Source organism: Polypterus senegalus, chromosome 13 (assembly GCF_016835505.1).
Source record: "Polypterus senegalus isolate Bchr_013 chromosome 13, ASM1683550v1, whole genome shotgun sequence".
NCBI lineage: Eukaryota > Metazoa > Chordata > Cladistia > Polypteriformes > Polypteridae > Polypterus > Polypterus senegalus.
This window is the reverse complement of record NC_053166.1, coordinates 151,626,573-151,646,572: the sequence shown is the minus strand read 5'-3', so window position 1 is coordinate 151,646,572 and position 20,000 is coordinate 151,626,573. Positions and strand designations below refer to the sequence as shown.

General features: G+C 40.5%; 1 protein-coding gene across 1 annotated transcript in view; it reads left to right on the top strand.

Moving 5' to 3' along the window:
* The window catches only part of adcy9 (adenylate cyclase 9), a 90,134-nt gene that overhangs the window by 44,172 nt on the left and 25,962 nt on the right, over positions 1-20,000 (top strand). Inside the window, exon 4 of the mRNA XM_039775821.1 lies at positions 15,947-16,048. Within this exon, the coding sequence (XP_039631755.1) occupies positions 15,947-16,048 (102 nt within the window). The remainder of the gene's footprint in view (positions 1-15,946; positions 16,049-20,000) is intronic.

Here is a 20,000-nt window from a genome sequence, read left to right as displayed (position 1 = left end):
CTTTCCATTTTTCCTCTCAAAATATTACAAGGAATCTTGTTCACCACAACTGGTAGGTCTTGCATCCTTGCCAGTGTCCCACTCTGCTAACCCTGAAGTCCTCCACTGCCTACATATTGTTGGCAAAAGTGACATCATGGACATTGCTACGCATTTCTAACACTTGTATAACTTTGGTTGAGAAATTTTTGCCTCATTAAAGAGATGGCAGCTATTCTCAACCTGTCCACAGCAGTATTTAACATATACTTAGAGTTATCTGACATGTTTGGGGCTCATTGTTGTCAGACTTCCAGTCTTTCACTATATTGCATGGGCTGTCACCCCTTAGTGGTATCCAGAGAGGCATGCTGAGGGCAGCATTCCAGGTAGTTACTAAGTTCCCCCTTCCCTAGTCTTCATCTTCTTGTCCAGCCATTTAGACATGTAATGTGATCACAATATACTTGCCATATATATTCATGTGTAAGTCGGGTCTTGAAACCTTTACACAAGCAGGTACCCGACCCTAAAAAGTGGCAGATATGATGTGACAGTACAAAGCAAATTCACGGAGTCCTGAGTTAGAAAGTGAAAGAGCAAAGAATACACAAAACTATCCTGAAAGGAATGGCAAAAAATTCAAAGTGTTCAAAAAAGATGCCACATTTAAAACTATGCCCTTTGTGAAATTTGAAAGGACTTCTTTTTGCTTTACACGGCCTTCATTGCAAAGAATGTTGATGCAAGTCAGTAAGGAAGAAAAATAAAATTGAAGGTCAAATGTGACAAAAATCTCTTAGCACGTTGATTCTGTTAGAAGAATAAGGAGAGGTAGTTAATAAATTACTTATTAGTCTTTCTGACACCTCTTCACTAGACATCATGAAGATGTCAAAATGTGAATAGGATATCAGTATGTCTATGTATTACCATACATACTCATGTATAAGTTGGGTCTTGAAACGTGAAAAATCGATCATAAAATCAGACCCTGACTTGTACGCCCGTTCAAAAATACGACACTTAATTTTTTTTTTTCCCATCTTCTTGCCTCCTCCAATCTCACATCAGTTTCTCGGACACATCGAATTTTGTTGCAGCAGTGGAGTTCCCAGTTTCTTTCGCCACTTCAACGACTTTTAATTTTAAACCAGCTTCATATTTTCTTCTGATCGAACACTCCATCGTAGATAAGGGATGCTCTTATGATAAAGGTGTATGAGGGTGTGAGATACAAAAAACACAAATCAGTGCAAATGTCGCTTCGGAATAGTTTGGGTATTACTGTGTGGTCACGTAGGCACAATAGAGAGAGTAAGAAAGAGAGGTCAGGAGCACACGCCAATACAGCGCATTGCCTCACTCACATAGAAAAAGAAAAAAGCTGTGTGCTCGGTGGTTATTTTTTCAGGTGGCCATTAGCATATCATAATCTCTTGGACCAATAGCAGGAGTTTTCCGCATTCGACTTATACGACCGACATTATAAAATACCAGAAATTATACAGTAAAATCAAGTCCCAACTTATCCGCGAATATATACGGTATGTATTAACTTTGTATATGGTCGTGACTCTGTTAACAATATCCTAACTAACAACATTGTGCTTTAAGGACGGAGTTTCCATAGAGAAATAAATGAATCAAATTATTTATCAATAAATTAAATTGAATATTGTTCGAAATGCCATCGTAAGTGGTGGTATTACAGTATTGTTATTAATGTATTATTATTACTGTGCTTAATAAAGTAATTATTATTAATTTATGTGATGTATGTTTTGTGCTAATGTTAGGTTAGTTTAGGATGGGTTATATCAGGTCAGCTGTATACTTGACATGTCATCATGGCAAAAATGACACAAAGGCACGTTCCTGTGTGCTGCTGGCACGTGCTGAGATTATGCTGCATAATGTGCATGGCGTGCAGCAATACCAACATGGCACCTTGTATCCAAAGTCAATCCACATGGCACAGACAGAGGCACATCCCCCCTCACCTCAGTAATATACGACGGCGCACTTAACGTTGAAATCGATTAACGGTGGACTGTTCAGAGCCATATGCTGTCATTAAGAGACCATGTCTATATAATGTAAAGTATTGTCATTTCTGCATGGTGTGACAAAATGTATGCAAATCTCTTTAAATGAAAGTCAGCTAAGTGCATTTTAATCACGATGTCTGAAGTGTTTGATTTGTAATTTGAAACTGTGGAGCAGAGGGGTAAATCAAGGAACAAATGTGTCATTGTCCCAAAAATTATGGAGGGCATTGTATGTTTGTCCGTGTTTTTAACTCCCTGAATTGTTTACCTAAGTTCCAGTGTATTTGTATATTTACAGTCCTGTCCACCATTACTGGCACACTTTCATTTTTTGCATAACTTGTACAATATCTTCAGAAACAAATTTATCATTAGAATATTTTAACTGGGTACCCAGAGTACGTACTTAACCAAAACACATCATTGTGCAACTTACATGTAGTAATTTCAAAGAAGAAACAAGAAATATGACATGGATGGTAATAAAGGGACCCCCTCCTTACTATTTGGTTGCACATCCTTTGGCAGTGATTACTGCATCCAAACATTTCTTGTAGCCATCTATAAGCTTTTTGCACCCGTCCATTGGAATTTTCTTTTTTTCTTCCTTTGCAGTTTGTTCACACTCTTGAATGTTTGCAGAATCCCTTTCCCCAATGGCAGACTTCAGCTCTTTCCACAGATTTTCAATGTGATTGAGATCAGGACTTATTGCTGGCCAGCTTAAAACGGTCCATGTGTGCTTTTGCATCATCTTACTGGAGAGCCCATGATCTTTGACTCAAACCTGGTTTTTTTAACGCTGGGTGTTTTCCTCTAGGGGGCGATAGCTCCCTGGTTGGAATAAGATCTTTTTAATTGCAGCGTTTTAAGTAACCTGAACCTAAATAGATATATTATAACGAGGCAGTACCCATCCCATAGTGATACAATGGTAAGAAATCACATAAGAGAAAATAACTTGGCTTTCTTTAATGACGATTTAATTAGAATCAGAAAACTTTATTAATCCCGAAGGAAATTACTTATGTTACAACTTAACAACAGATAAGAGACATGTTACACTCAGAGTAAGTATAGAGTAATCATGTAAATCTAAATAAAGTATAATAAATGTAAGTATCAATCTAAAGTACAGAGTGTTGCACCTTAAGTTAATATTGCACATTTTGAGAACAAATAAGGTTATTCTCATGTGACGAGCAGACAATTTATTGCACAAGAACCGATAGTATGTTGTACATTTCAAGAGCAGTAATCCCTCGCTATATCGCGCTTCAACTTTCGCGGCTTCACTCTATCGCGGATTTTATATGTAAGCATATCTAAATATATAACGCAGATTTTTTGCTGTTTTGCGGGTTTCTGTGGACAATGGGTCTTATTTATTGGAAGCCATTCATTGGCTAATTCAAGTCATGTAGGCACTGATCATTTATCACAGGCGAGTCCCAATTTCCATTTTATTCCAGATGAGTCAAATATGATAATTTTGTTCATATTGATTTAAAGGGTTTCAATACCAGTGCCATGGCAATCTTTCAGTTCCTCTAGTTGTTTTCCTCCTATTGTTTATTAAAGTTGTTGTTTCATCATCACCAAACATGAGTGTCTATAGACGTTAGCTGTCTCACTAGATTATTTTTTCCCCCCAGGAGGTGTTCTACGTGTTGTACTTCAGTGTCATGGGTGTCAATAATGGTGACCAGGACTGTACATATTTTTAATTGGAATGTTCAAACCTTATTTTTTGGCTCATTTGATAGCCCTTTTCTGTATTGTGGGCTTAGACAGGTTTAGTGACTGACTTAAGCGCAATTACAATGTCTGTCTGGAGACTGGCCCTGCCATCTTGTGTTTACCTCTAAAGACCTTAGCTGCTTAGGGGGTCTCAGTGGCTGCATAAATATATTTGTATCTTTTAAGGTCAGTGTGAATACCAGTAATTAGCGGAACAATGGATTGTGCCCTGCATGCGCCATCAGGCTGAAAATCTTCCCGCAGCAGGGAGCCCTTGGGACTCGTAATTGATTTTCTGCCGTGTGCTTGTTGGAGGAGCATGAAAAGGCGTAGCACTAGAGGGACGGATCCTGTCACCTGGGGTGCCTCATAATAAGTCGTCACAGGAGACCAGTTAGCTCCTGCTCACCAAATGAATCTTTAACAAGTGGAGTGGTAGCTTCTATGATTTGTTTCTTCATATCTAAGAAAGATACTGTAGCTAAATAATAAAAAGTCTTAATTCTAAATGTACTCCAAAAAAGTCTTATGTTAAGTGTACAACTACAGGGTTTCTTAGGTAAAGCCCACCGGAAATTAGGCATTTAGAAGTTAAAATGGATGCTGTGCACAGGCCTGTAATTAAATATTTCTGAGACCGTGTACAGAACAGAACGTATGTGCTTAAAAACAAGAAATAACAGAGAATGGGGCTTTCCAGGTGTGATATTTTAACTTCAAGCTCATATTAATACGAAGGACATTGAAAAAGTTTCCGCCCTTTTCTATTTTTGTTGAAAATGGTGAAGGCTGGAGGAGTAGTGATTGGTCGTGTCTGAGTGTATCATGTGACTAGTTCTGTCTGGCAAACCGCTGGCTGCCCTTGCAGTTATAAATAAGAAATAAGAGTTGTCACCCTATGGTGCAGATGGCTACGAAACTTATAAATGGCACCAAAGAGGAACAACGTTCTGTCATACACACTTTTTGTGGGTGGAAGGTGTGCCGGGAGCACAAATTGATCTCCGCATGTGTGCTCGGTATGGGGATAAAGTTCTCTCTCATAGTCGTCCATGAGTAAATTGAAATGTTCAAAAATGGCCGTCCTAGTGTGGCGGGTGCAGAGCGCTCCCGATGTCCAGCTACAGCCACAACCACAAGGAATGAAGAAAGATCCCTGATGTGAAAGCAGCGGTGCATCAGTGGCTACACGCTCAACCAAAAACATTTTTTGCTGATGGCATTAAAAAGTTGGCACAACGCTAGGAAAATTGCATGGCAAAGGAAGGTGACAAGGTAGAAAAGTGATATCATTTTTTTGATATTCTTAATAAACAGAGGTTAAAAAAAGTGCAGAAACTTTTTGAACATCCCTCGTATAACTGCATTTGATCATATTTAACATTGGGCGGTGCAGTGGTTAGTGCTGTTACATCACAGCTCTGGTGTTATGGGTATTGAATTCTATCCTGGGCACACTCTGTGCCGAGTTTCAGTGAGTCTGCATGAGTTTTCTTCAGAATTTTCCTCAGAGGTGACTGACGTCCCTTATCAGTTGTTTGTGTGACAATAACTTGGGTCCCCGTCCATTGCTATTTCCTGATCAGAGGCCAGCACTGGAGGGATAGACTCTGGCTATGACCACCCTACTATGTTTTCATTTAAACGTGCAGACATTAGTCTCCGCCTTTGCATTTCATCCGCACTCCCCGTGGCATTTTAACCCGTGACTTTTGAAAAACGCTCTCAAGAGCCGCATGCTTCTGAAAGTACAGGCTTCGCGTTGCAGTGTGGATGGCTGAAAACTTACACTTCAGAAAACGCGCATTCTAATTGTGTCCTGATTTGTTTATGCTAGTTACGTAACCTTATCCCTGACTGGACCTGTTGATTATGTCTCCTGATTGGTCACCCTTCTTAGCGGATAGAGATGAGTTGCTTTCTAATAATAGTAATTATTAATTTTATTTATGTAGCGCCTTTCCCATGCCCAGGCCGCTTCACAGAGTCTCGGAAAGAACAGCAGGATATTTGTAACATTGGAGGTAAACTTGAAAGAAGGGGTCAAATTTTAGGTTAAGGTAAAAGCCTTCCTGAACAGATGAGTTTTAAGTTGTCTCTCTATTATAAAAAAAAATCTTGGTGGAAGGGAGATCATGGAGACGAGATGTTGTCTTCTCGGAAGACACTTAAAAGACCCGCGAGATGAAAGAGATTGGCCACGGAGTGTCTCGCGGGGACCTTAAACATGAGACTTGGTGCCTAGAGATTGCAATTTGACGTCCTGCGAGAGCCACTTTAACGTCATGCGAGACAAGGCAGTGAGACATTTAAAACAAGTTCACGAACATCTAAGCTAGCAGTTGTTGGAATGCTTTTGGCAGGTAGACATCATGTGCTCCCAGCTCTTAAAACAACGACAAGTGACGAGCAGAAAACGCCAGCAGCAGCAGGAAGCCAGCTGATGATCCGACCGGTTCTCCTTAGTGTGCGTTCAGCCCCCCCAATCACAACGCGAGTAGCAGAGATACGAAGTGGCCAAAGGACAGCTGCTGTACAGGCTTTTAAATGATCGATGCACAGCGCGACAAGCAAATGATGCAGCAAGCCAGCAGCAGTAAGACATAAGATGATCTGACGACATCTCCGTAGTGTGCGTTCAGCCGCCCCCCTTCACAACGCGAGCAGCGTTATACGTCCTGCGAGAAATAGATTTAACCACGCCCGGAGCCAGAAATAAAGGACAAGTATTGTTTTTAGAAAAGTTTTAAAGTAAAAGTGAAAATAATACAAATGTGTATAACAATTCCCATGAAAGTAATCTCTTTAAATTGTATATCCGCTAAACCAAACCATGGGGTGGGAGATGCGAAACAAGCAGGGGGCCGAGCCCCTTCGTTTTTTAAAAGAATGAATTGAGTCAGCTGGTCTAATTAATTTTGGGAGGTCATTCCAAAGTCTGGGTGCTATACAGCTGATGGCCCTGCTGTCACCCATAGAGTGCAGGTTAGTGTGGGGCCTGACAAGATTGTTTAAATCAGAGGACCTTAGTGGATGAACAAGAGCTGAGTGATGGAGAAGGTCACTGATGTAGTCTGCTGTAAGGCCATTTGAAGATTTATTGGTTATTAATAGAATGAGAGGTCAATCAAAATGACCCCATTTTATTGGCTAAATGAACAGATTACAATATGCAAGCTTTCGAGGCGACACGGGTCCCTCCTTCAGGCACGCTTTGCACTTGTCATCACTCTGATGCAGATTCATCTTTGTCTCGTCTGTTTGCAAGACTTTTTCCCAGAATTCTGCAGGCTCTTTTAAGTTGTTTTTCACAAACTGTAATCTGGTCATCCTTCTTGCGTGGCTAACTAGTGGTCTGCATCTTCCATTGTGTCCTCTGTATTTCTGTTCATGAAGTCTTCTGCAGATAGTGGTCTCTGACACGTTGATATCTGCCTCCTGAAATGTTTCTGATCTGTCGGACAGGTGTTTTGGGGCTTTCTTTGTCTTTACCATAGAGAGGATTCTCCTATCATCAGCAGTGGAGGTCTTCCTTGGCCTACCAGCCCCTTTGTGATCCCTGAGCTCACCAGTGCATTCTTTCTTCTTCTTGACATTCCAGACAGTTGATTTTGGTCATCGTAAGCTTTTAGCTTTAATTCTCTGGTTGTTTTATTCTTGTGTTTCAGCCTCATAATGGCTTTTTTGACTTTTCATTTTCACAGCTCTTATCCTCAGGTTTGAACAATGGCGACTATAGACACAAATGGTAGAAGCAAAACGAGGTATCTTCTTCTTCTTGTTTCAGGTGCTCCCGTTAGGTGTTGCCACAGCGGATCATCTTGTTCCATATCATCCTGTCTTCGTCATCTTGCTCTGTTACACCCATCACCTGCATGTCCTTTCTCACCACATCCATAAACCTTCTCTTAGGCCTTCCTCTCCTCCCCTTGCCTGGCAGCTCTATCCTTGGCATCCTTCTCTCATTATACCCAGCATCTCTCCTCTGCACATGTCCAAACCAATGCAATCTCGCCTCTCTGACTTTGTCTCCAACCTGAGCTGACCCTCTAATGTCCTCATTGTGATATGTGATCAATGTGATACATGAGATATACAAGATCTTCTTCTTCTTCTTCTTTCGGTTGCTACCATTGGGGGTCACCATAGCGGATCATCTTCTTCCATATCTTCCTCTCCTCCACATCTTGCTCTGTCACACCCATCACCTGCATGTCCTCTCTCACCACATCCATAAACCTTCTCTTAGGCCTTCCTCTCCTCCCCTTGCCTGGCAGCTCTATCCTTAGCATCCTTCTCTCATTATACCCAGCATCTCTCCTCTGCACATGTCCAAACCAACGCAAGCTCGCCTCTCTGACTTTGTCTCCAACCTGAGCTGACCCTCTAATGTCCTCATTGTGATATGTGATCAATGTGATACATGAGATATACAAGATCATCTTCTTCTTCTTTCGGTTGCTACCATTGGAGGTCGCCACAGCGGATCATCTTCTTCCATGTCTTCCTCTCCTCCACATCTTGCTCTGTCACACCCATCACCTGCATGTCCTCTCTCACCACATCCATAAACCTTCTCTTAGGCCTTCCTCTCCTCCCCATGATTTTAAATCATGGAGCAGAGGGGTATATCGAGGAAAAATGTCTCTTTGTCCCAAACATTATGGATGGCATTGTGCATCCTCGAATCTGCTTAGTTTAATTCAAGTTCACTGAGAGCGAGAACCTATCCTTGGCATTAAGGGGCACAAGGCAAGCAGACAGCGCTGTCCAGGGATCAAGTCTTCTCAGACGCTCCACTCCTTTACAGTCACACACCAGCTAACTTTAGAGGCATGTCACTGGTATTATGAGTGGAAAGCCAGAGCACAGGAAGGAAAATCCTCATAGAAATGGAAATTAAATCCAAGATACTGTATAAATGAGACACTACCACCACTAAACTGTGTCATCCCTACTTTGAAACAGTATTTACTTTTACATTTTTACATTTTTTATTTTACTTTTGTCTTTCTAGCTAGTTGTGTAACTGTAATGCAGAGTAATTGTGTTGTTGCGATCAAAAAAGCGAAAGCAACTGTTGCTATCAGTTAGGTAAATAATTGTGAAACTTTTGTATTTCCAGAATTCCATACATCCACCTGCCTTTCTCCTAATCTCTCTATCCAGTTCAAGGTTGGGGTAGGGGATTACAGCCCGAAGGCCAATTGCGTGGGTACACTGCTCTACCTATAAAATCTTTATTTTAAAGGAAACACCCATCCCACTAATTGTTATTTTAGCTCCAGTACCTTTTAATCCTGTCCTAAATTTGTCCAAATTTTTAGGTTTTATCTATCTATAATACTACAAATCCTGTATACCTCATTTTTGATACCAGATAAGGGGTTCAAATTATAGCGCCCCCTACTGGCCAAATTTTGACAGTACTTTAAATTATAATTCACTTAGATATTATACACCTTTTCAATTATGGACAGTAAGGAAACTATGAGCAGATAACCAGGCTAACAATAAAGTGATAAAATTGTATTCACCAGTCCAATACTCTTATACCTTCTTATTCTAATAGGGAAAACGGATTGAAATTCTCCTGCCCCATACTCCTTATCCAGTTCAGGGTTACGGAGAGCCAGCACATATCCCAGCAGTACTGGACACAAGACAGAAAGTGTCCCATTACATTGCATAGTGCAGTGGTGTTTAACTTGGTCCCTTGAGGGCCATAATGGTTGCCCCTTTTTTTTTTTCCCTGAAACCACTTTTTTTTAATTAACAAGGAATTCTTACTGTAAAAGAACTTCCCATTTAATTGTGGAATTTGTTTCTGCTCTCATTCTGCCACATCATAAATGTCTAGCAGCGTATATTTTACTTACCCTAGAAATCAAAACAGCATTTTAACTCTAATGGATTAGTGCCACTCAATTCCTTGTCTCTTTTTCTTCCTCCTCCGTTTTGAATATTATATTATGTTAGATGCTTAATGGCAACCACATACAAGTATAAATGTGTCTAAGGCAGCCTGCTCTTAACTATCTTGTTATTTGCAGTTCTTTTTATTCGTTGAACTATTAAGCAATCGCGTGCTTAAAATTTTACGTAAGAGATATTAAGAAAGTACCGATATTTAGTTTGCGGTTGTGTAGAAAAAGCTACAACTGGAGGTTCATAGAGAAGTTAAACCCACATTGTTAGTAACTTCAGGAATTGCAGAGAGAGCTCTGAGGCAAAGCATCAGTTTATTAAGGAAAATAATAATTTACTGACCAAACTGAAGATATTGAACCCCGTCAGGAAATGAGTCTGAAGGCCACTAGCACTGGGCAGTTTTAGTTGACAGACCATAAAAATTGGCTTTTGTTTCAGCATTTCCTTTATCTTTATGCTATTGGTGTTTTATTGTAAACACGTTCATTAGAGCTTTATTCACCCATCCATTATCCAACCCGCCATATCCTAACTACACACACACACCCCAAGCACACACTAGGGACAATTTAGGATTGCCAATCCACCTAACCTGCACGTCTTTGGATTGTGGGAGGAAACCCACGCAGACACTGGGAGAACATGCAAACTCTACGCAGGGAGGACCCGGGAAGCGACACTCAGGTCTCCTAACTGCGAGGCAGCAGCGCTACCCACTGCACCACCATGCCGCCCAGCTTTATTCATATACTGTAAACGTAAAAAAAAAAAAACATTGAAAATTTATTTCTATAGCACATTTTCTTTTATTGTAATCATTCCATACAGATAGATACATTTTTATAAAAAATAGGAATAGGAAAACAAATCAACCCATATAGATCATATTCATACAAATGATGTCACTCAGAGTGCTTTACATGACGAAGAAAGAGAAAAGAAGACAAAATAAATAAGAATTAAAATTAGGGAGCACTAATTAACAGAATAAAAGTAATGTCCAATGGCCAGGGAGGACTGAAAAAAACAAACAAAAAAAAAAACTCCAGACGGCTGGAGAAAAAAATAAAATCTGCAGGGGTCCCGAGGCCACAAGAAAATCCAGCAGGATTTTTTTCCCGTTGAGATCCGATGTGTTTTTTAAAGTGTTCCTTTAATTTTTTGAGTGGTATATTTCAAGTCAGAGTTGTAGCATTACCACATAATGTATTTTCTGGTTTGTCTTCTGTCCCTCTGTGTCATCCTTAATGTAAACCCAATCTCTGCACAAGCACATATATTAGAAAGTGCATGGAATAAAGCAGGCACATTGGGCAGACGTAAATAGGGGGGACGTTTGTGAGGTACGGTCAGTTGAAGCGATTTCGAGGAGGTTACCATGGTAATGGATGCTAATCTGCAGTTTAAAATGTGCATGAGAATGCAGGGAAGGATGAACAATACTGAACACAAGCTTTATGGTTGAGGATACAGGCGTGGACTACCTAAGGCCAGACAGGTGATCTCCTCACTTAGTGGTTGTTTTATCTTGGTAGAGTTATATATATATATATATATATATATATATATATATATATATATATATATATATATATATATATATATATATATTGCTCTACTTTCCCCAATTGTATTATTAATATGTAGCCTTAGAATGCCTAATCTCACAGATTTACCACTCTTTATAAGGTATTAGTCTATATAACTTATCCCCACCTTCCCTTCTATATCTATTACCTCAAGCAATTAGATGTAGTAAAAAGACAAGCAGCAGTTAAGTCACACATAAAATAATGTATTACTGATAATATTTATAAATAATAACAAAATGCAAAGTACATTTGAATATTGGCAACCATACAACCTGATAAAACGGTGATGTGTAATTCAGTTGGCACACAGACTTGTAGTTACTTAATGTCTCTAGTTAAGGCATCATTGGTGCTCAGCTTTCAGCCACATGTCTGTTCAAAATGGCTGAAGCTGTGCTCTTCATTGTGTTGTCTTCAGTTCATGGTGTAATGGTCTTCTTCATCAGATCAGTAAGAGAAAAATACTTCTACATCATCACAGGTTAGCAAGAGAGATGCTTCTTTCAGATGTTAGTAAGAGAGAGAGAATGTGGTTGAGCAAGAAAATTTATAGGTTTTCTGTCCAACCCCTACAGCCAATCCAGACAGCCATATCTCAGACCAATGGGGGGAATAGTACATCTTAACACCTGCAACCCCCCAAGACCATATGCTAAGCTAACCTGGCTTTGTGTGGGGAATGAGAGAAAGACTTTAGCAAAGAAATACTCATCAAACTGGTTTAAGACGCATCCCCCAAATCCTGTCGTAAAATTACAAAGAAAAGTCGTAAACAGGGTGGCAAACACGAATGCCTCTCACCAAAGTAACACTAAATTACATTGCATCGTCTAAATTACAAATAAAGACATACAAAACATTTCTCAGGTTATATGCAAAATCTTAAATCACAACTTTTCCAGTTTGGAGGTGGCCATCTCAAAGAGTTTCCTGGTACAGTTGTTCTTGCTACAGAAAAAAAGCAGACGGTACAGTTAAGGGGCTCGAGATTGGGTGATCTGTAAATATTCTTTTATGTTCTGGGATAGTATGTATGTTGTGGAGATAAAAAATACAAAAACAAAACTATTTTGTTTAACAAGACACAAACCTGTGTGGCCGTTGTCTGTTGTCAAAGATTTTTTCCTTACGTGTTATTTGTATACATAGGACATTTGTATTATACCTATTTATACATTATACATTTGTATAAATAGGTATTTGAGGTGTTCTTGTATGCGGTTACAGTTTCAATTGTTGCCATTTGTTTTTTTTGTGATTGGTATATAATTGATTTATTACTTTTGTTTTCCACTTTGTCTGTTGCACCAGGTCATTTTATTTGTATTAATTTCCATCCATCCTTTATCCAACCCGCTATATCCTAACTACAGGGTCACGGGGTCTGCTGGAGCCAATCCCAGCCAACACAGGGCGCAAGGCAGGAAACAAACCCCAGGCAGGGTGCCAGCCGACCGCAGTTTATACTAATTTAATCCTCTTATTTAATCTGTCATTATCACAGGAAGGGGTTTGAGGGCAGTTTAGGGTTGACCTGCTATCTGAATCAAATACATCACCAAAAGCATAGTGACTTACAGCTCTATTACCTGAGGAGCAGCCAAGCATTATCAAGTTATGTCTTCACAACCATTGTATATAGTAATTTGTCACATTTGTCACATGAAATTTCATTATGCATTTTACATCATACGGGAGGCATGGTGGCACAGTGGGTTGAGTTGCTGCCTCACAGTAAGGAGACCTGTGGGTTCGCTTCCCAGGTCCTCCCTGCATGGAGTTTGCATGTTCTTCCCGTGTCTGTGTAGGTTTCCTCCCTCAGTCCAAAGACATGCAGGTTAGGTGCATTGGCGATCCTAAATTGTCCCTAGTGTGTGCTTGGTGTGTGGGTATGTGTGTGGCGCCCTGCCTGGGGTTTGTTTCTTGCCTTGTGCCCAGTGTTGGCAGGGATTGGCTCCAGTAGTTGATAGTAGTTGATCCTGTAGTTAGGATATAGCAGGTTGGATGCTGGATGGATGGATTTTACATTATAAACAAATAACTAGACTGCTGTTGCATTTTAATGCGGAGCTCATGGGTACTGCATTTGTAATGTGGAAAAAAAAACATATACACCTTAGAAAAATATAAGTTCAGTATTTCACTTCACCCTTACCAGTCCTAATATATTAATAATTCTTCTCCTTGTCTGTTCTTTTTCTACTACAATATTGAAATGATCTCTTTTGCCTGTTTTGCAGTTTTATTTCTCCAACTGCCTTTTAGCTAATCGTATTTATATTTTATAATTTTTATATTTTTATAATATATATATTTTTAACACTGTTGCTCTCATAAGCCCTATATTTAGCTCTGGAGTTATTAGACTTAAACATCTTGTATGTTTTTCCTTTGTAACTTGTTAATTAGCTCCTCATTTGTCCACTGGAAAATCCCTACGGCTTCTAGGATTTTGGATAAACTTGTCTTGCATCGTATTGTATGTAAAACTCTGTTTAAAAACTCTCTCTCCCACATATCCTCAACGCTCTTCACTCTTACAGGCCTATCCATTTTGTTCTTATTCAGGATTTGCTGCATTTGTTCAAAATCTACTGTAGCAGTTTTGCTTTTTGAAAATTGTACCAAACACCATAAAATATGATATTATGGTCACTAGATCCTAATTGTTCAATCACATCTATCACCCAAACCCTATCCTCATCTCCAAACACAAATCTGGACATACTTCTCCTGTTTAAGGTATTGTGTTAAAAAAAAAAAAAGCCACTGATTAAGTCTTAAAAACTCCCGTTCTTGTGCGATGCTGTTTGTAAGGCTAATACTGTTAATAATTCGGTAATTAAATCCCCTATGGCTATAATATTCCCGTCTAAACTTGCCTTTTTTCTGTTATTAAATACTGAAAGGATTGTCTGCATTGGTGTGGGGGTGGGTGTAACACACTGCTGCTATAAGGCCTCGATCTCCAGTACTTTGTAGTTGAATCGAAATGTCTTCATTAAGACACGACTGACCGTCTGTCTTTCCTAAATAATCTATTCTATCGCTCACCTCCCAATACATTTGTGCCCATCTGGTTCTAACTCTCTTAAATTTGCCCTGATGTATTTCATTTATTCCAGCATGGACAATGACATGTGTATTCACCGCCACTTGTACAGTAGGTGACGTCTGCCACCTGTGTGCCTGGAGATCAACATGCCATATGAGACTCTCTCTCTCTCTGTCTGCAGCAGACCCCTGTCTCAGCCCCCCTAATGATTGAGTCACCCACTATCACTATATCTCTCTTCTTAATGACTGGTTTTCAGATGTCATCCTTACTTTCCAACTTTTAGAGTCCCAAAAATAGTTGGACACCTCCAACTCTGGGGTTATTGTCCTTAGACGAGTCTGTACCTGTTGTCTTGCTCTACATCTAACCATGACCCACCTGTTTCTACCTTCTGGTCTAGCATTTTCTCTTGTGCCACTTTAGGGGTGCAAACCTGGGCAACTTTTGCCAATTCCTTACTATAATGTCGCAAACCTGAGCTTGAGATAGTAGAACAACTGGCATCTCCTGTAAATGTGAGCATCCTTGGAACAGACTTTGTCAAGGCCAGCCTTCAAAAAGTGCTGCACGTTTGTGTGCATATATAAAATATAGAATCGATCATGTTCCCCTTCACCAGCTGCCTTCCTGAGCGATTATATCCCCTTTACCGTTAGTTTTTGTTTCGACTTGCACTTGGTAGTTCTTACCCCGAAATTTCAAGACTTTTGAGAGGTTATAACCAAAAAACTCTGGATTCAAGATGTACGCTTAATTTTAAACTTGGCAATGTAAAAAAAGTTTATCTTAAATTGGAAGCAATATGGCATAGAATATGGCATAGAGTGTTTGTCATGTCAGTCAGTCAGTCAGACAGTCATTGTCCAACCCGCTATATCCTAACACAGGGTCACGGGGGTCTGATGGAGCCAGTCCCAGCCAGCACAGGGCACAAGGCAGGAAACAGCGCCCACCGCATGGCGCACACACACATCAAGCACACACTAGGGACAATTTAGGACCACCAATGCACATAACCTGCATGTCTTTGGACTGTGGGAGGAAACCAACACAGACACAGGGAGAACATGCAAACTCCATGCAGGGAGGACCTGGGAAGCAACACCCAGGTCTCCTAACTGCGATGCAGCAGCGCTACCCACTGCGCCACCATGCCGCCCAGCTTTATTCATATACTGTAAACGTAAAAAAAAGAAAAAAACCATTGAAAATGTATTTCTATAGCACATTTTCTTTTATTGTAATCATTCCATACAGATAGATACATTTTTACAAAAAATACCCACTGCGCCACCGTGCTGCTCATAGAGTGTTTGTGTGTGTATATATGTATGTATACAGTGTGTGTGTATGTATATATAAACGCACATGAGCACGCACACATGGCTAATTGATTTGTCCCTAGGGATAGAAACATTAAGCATTTCAAAAATTAATGAATGGGTCAATAAATATCTACAAACATTCATTCAAATGGAGACTTGTAGGTGTCTTTGGTGTAGTGGCAGTGTGTATTTTAGCAAGTAATTGAGAATTTATTTGCTTTAGGATTTTTGTTGTGCAAAATTTTCAGATCTTTTTTTTAATGTTTTCAGATGGCATGTGTGACCTGTAGTGGTATTCTAGCTTCAAATTGTCTACTTGAGGATGGCGCTGTTCAGAATGGCTGTCAGGAGGACCATAAAAATAACATAAAGGTAAAGATATTGCTTATTTTTCATGGGTATGCTTTTAAGCAGTTATTTTAATGCAGATTGTGTAAGTGTGTTACGTCATTGAAACAAAGCAGCAAATCTGCCTGCAGGTAAAAACTGGAGGTATTTGGAAAATCATGTAAAAACTCATTTTTATTTTGAATGCTTCATAGGTTGTGTTTTCTTTTATACTTGTCTCGTGTATTGCATACACAGTATGTAGTGACTTGTGGGTGGAATATTTAAATATTTAAAACTAAGTATCCTCTTTAATAAAACCCCTGTGTCCGTGTGTGTGTGTCTTCTAGTGAAGTACGCATGCGCGGGGCCACATGGCTCGTGTTCAGTCTCTTCCTGTGCATTCTCTTTGTGTGCAGAGAGACACACACACAAACACACACAGGCGCGTGCTCGAGAGAGACAGACACACACACACACAGGCGCCAGACAGACAGACAGACACACACACATACACACACACAAGTGCACGCGAGACAAACACATGCACACACACAGACACAGACACACACATACACACACACACACACACACAAACACAGGCGCTTGCTCGAGAGAGACAGACACACACACACACAGACAGACAGACAGACAGACAGACACACACAAGTGCACGCGAGACAGACAAACGCACGCACATGCACACAGACAGACAGACAAACACACAGGTGTGCACATGCCTTGTTGCAATGTTACTTTTCTTGGTTGTTTATTAAATTACAGATTTTTCAAATGTTCATTTTTTTCCCTGTGCTTAAAACTCATTAAAAAAAAGTGTTTTTAGCGAGCGGTTTGTAGCGCTATAGCGTGAACTCTTGCAATGTTAGTTTTCTCTGTTGTTCAAGGTTTTCTTAGTGTTATTCAATGTTTTTACATTTAGTTTACTATTACGCTGTGCAATCTATGGTATAATTAATTATATTTGTGCTTAAAAACTTAAAAAAAATATATAAACTGCTCAAAAAAATTAAAGGAACACTTTGAAAACACATCAGATCTCAATGGGAAAAAGAAATCCTCCTGAATATCTATACTGATATAGACTGGGTAATGTGTTAGGAACGAAAGGATGCCACATCGTTTGATGGAAATGAAAATGATCAACCTACAGAGCCCTGAATTCAAAGACGCCCCAAAAATCAGAGTGAAAAAATGATGTGGCAGGCTAGTCCATTTTGCCAAAATTTAATTGCAGCAACTCAAATTGTACGCAGCACTTTGTATGGCCCCTGTGTTCTTGTATACATGCCTGACAACATCGGTGCATGCTTCTAATGAGATGACAGATGGTGTTGTGGGGGATCTCCTCCCAGATCTGGACCAGGGCATCACTGAGCTCCTGGACAGTCTGAGGTGCAACCTGGTGGCATTGGATGGACCAAAACATAATGTCCCAGAGGTGTTCTATTGGATTTAGGTCAGGAAAGTGTGGTGGCCAGTCAATGGTATCAATTCCTTCATCCTCCAGGAACTGCCTGCATACTCTCACCACATGAGGCCAGGAATTGTCGTGCACCAGGAGCCACTGTACCAGCATAGGGTCTGACAATGGGTCCAAGGATTTCATCCTGATACCTAATGGCAGCCAAGGTGCCTTTGTCAAGCCTGTAGCGGTCTGTGTGACCCTCCATGGATATGCCTCCCCAGACAATCATTAACCCACCACCAAACTGCTCATGCTGAATGATGTTACAGGCAGCATAATGTTCTCCATGGCTTCTCCAGACCCTTTCACTTCTGTCACGTGCTCAGGGTGAACCTGCTCTCATCTGTAAAAAGCACAGGGCACCAGTGGTGCATCTGCCAATTCTGGTATTCTATGGCGAATGCCAATCGAGCTGCATGCTGCTGGGCAGTGAGCTCAGGGCCCATTAGAGGACATGGGGCCCTTGGGTCACCCTCATGAAGTCTTTCTGGTTGTTTGGTCAGAGACATTCACACCAGTGGCCTGCTGGAGGTCATTTTGTAGGGCTCTGGCAGTGCTCATCCTGTTCCTCCTTGCCCAAAGGAGCAGATACTGGTCCTGCTGATGGGTTATGGACCTTCTATGGCCCTCTCCAGCTCTCCTAGAGTAACTGCTTGTCTCCTAGAATCTCCTCCATGCCCTTGAGACTGTGCAGGGAGACACAGCAAACCTTCTGGCAATGACACGTATTGATGTGCCATCCTGGAGAAGTTGGACTACCTGTGCAACCTCTGTAGGGTCCAGGTATCGCCTCATGCTACCAGTAGTGACACTGACTGTAGCCAAATGCAAAACTAGTGAAGAAACAGTCAGAAAAGATGAGGAGGGAAAAATGTCAGTGGCCTCCACCTGTTAAACCATTCCTGTTTTGGGGGTCATCTCATTGTTGCCCCTCTAGTGCATCTGTTGTTAATTTCATTAACACCACAGCAGCTGAAACTGATTAACAACCCCCTCTGCTACTTAACTGACCAGATTAATATCCCATAAGTTTCATTGACTTGATGCTATACTCTGATTAAAAAGTGTTCCTTTAATTTTTTTGAGCAGTATATTTACATACAGTTCGTATGGTCTGGAATGGATTAATTGTATTTACATACAATCCTATGGGGGAAATTACTTCGGTTCACGACCAAATCGGGTTACAACCAGAGATTTGGAACGAAGTATGGTCGTGAACCGAGGTTCTACTGTATTACTGTCAGACAAAATTACAGGCATTTCACGGAAATACAAACCAGTATTACTGAGAGGCACACAATACAGTGACGCATATTACAGCCACATACAAGGTCCATTGCCATTTAATATAGACTGCTCCTACTAATGTTTATGCACTACTGTTCTAGCGCCTGTTATTGTAACATTTGGAGTTTTCTTTTTTGAGCCTTCATATTTGAAGAGTGTTCAGCATTTCTGTGCATTAGTTGTCTTCACCGTTTTACAAAATGTTCTACTATTGGGTAAACCACTGGCTTTATTAGAAAGTAAAAGCTGATCATTTTTTTTTTTTTTGCTTGTACAATTATGTGAAAATGGGCACCAGGTCTAATAAAAAAAACAATCTGACTGAGAACAGGCCATTCAGCCCAACAAAGCTCGCCAGTCCCATTTACTTCATTTCTTCAAAATAACATCAAGTCGAGTTTTGAAAGTCCCAAAGTCCTACTGTGAACCACACCACTTGGTCACTTATCCCACATGTCTGTGGTTCTTTATGTGAAGAAAACTTCCTAATGTTTGTGTGAAATTTACATTTGCATTTTCCAGCGGTGTCCCCGTGTTCTTAGTGAACTCATTTTCAACTCACCGTCTCGATCCACTGGACTAAGTCCCTTCATAATTTTAAACACAGGTGTCCTCTTAATCTTCTTTTGGTTAAACTGAAAAGGCTCAGCTCTTTTAATCTTTTCGTCCCCTGTGGCACTGGAATCAGCCTCGTCGCTCTTCTCTGGACCTTTTCTAGCATTGCTGTATCCTTTTTGTAGCCTGGAGATCAAAATTGCACCAGTGTGTTATAAAGCTTGAGCAGAACCTCCTTGGACTTCTACTGCACACATCAAGGCGCTATATAACCTGACAGTCTCTTAGCCTTCTTATTGGCTTGTGAACACAGTCTGGCAGTTGATAGTGTTGAGTCCACTACGACTTTTAAGTCCTTCTAAGAAGGTGGACTCTCGATTTTCAGACCTCCCATTGTGTATTCAAACCTCACGTTTTTACTTCCAACGTTAAATTTAATCTGCCACAAATCTGCCCTACTGTCCAAGACCCTCTATAATGACTACTCAATCTTCTTTTGGCTGCTCCCGTTAGGGCTTGCCACAGCAGCTCATCTTCTTCCATATCTTTCTGTCCTCTGTCACACCCATCACCTGCATGTCCTCTCTCATCACATCCATAAACCTCATCTTAGACCTTCCTCTTTTCCTCTTCCCTGGCAGCTCTATCTTTAACATCCTTCACCCA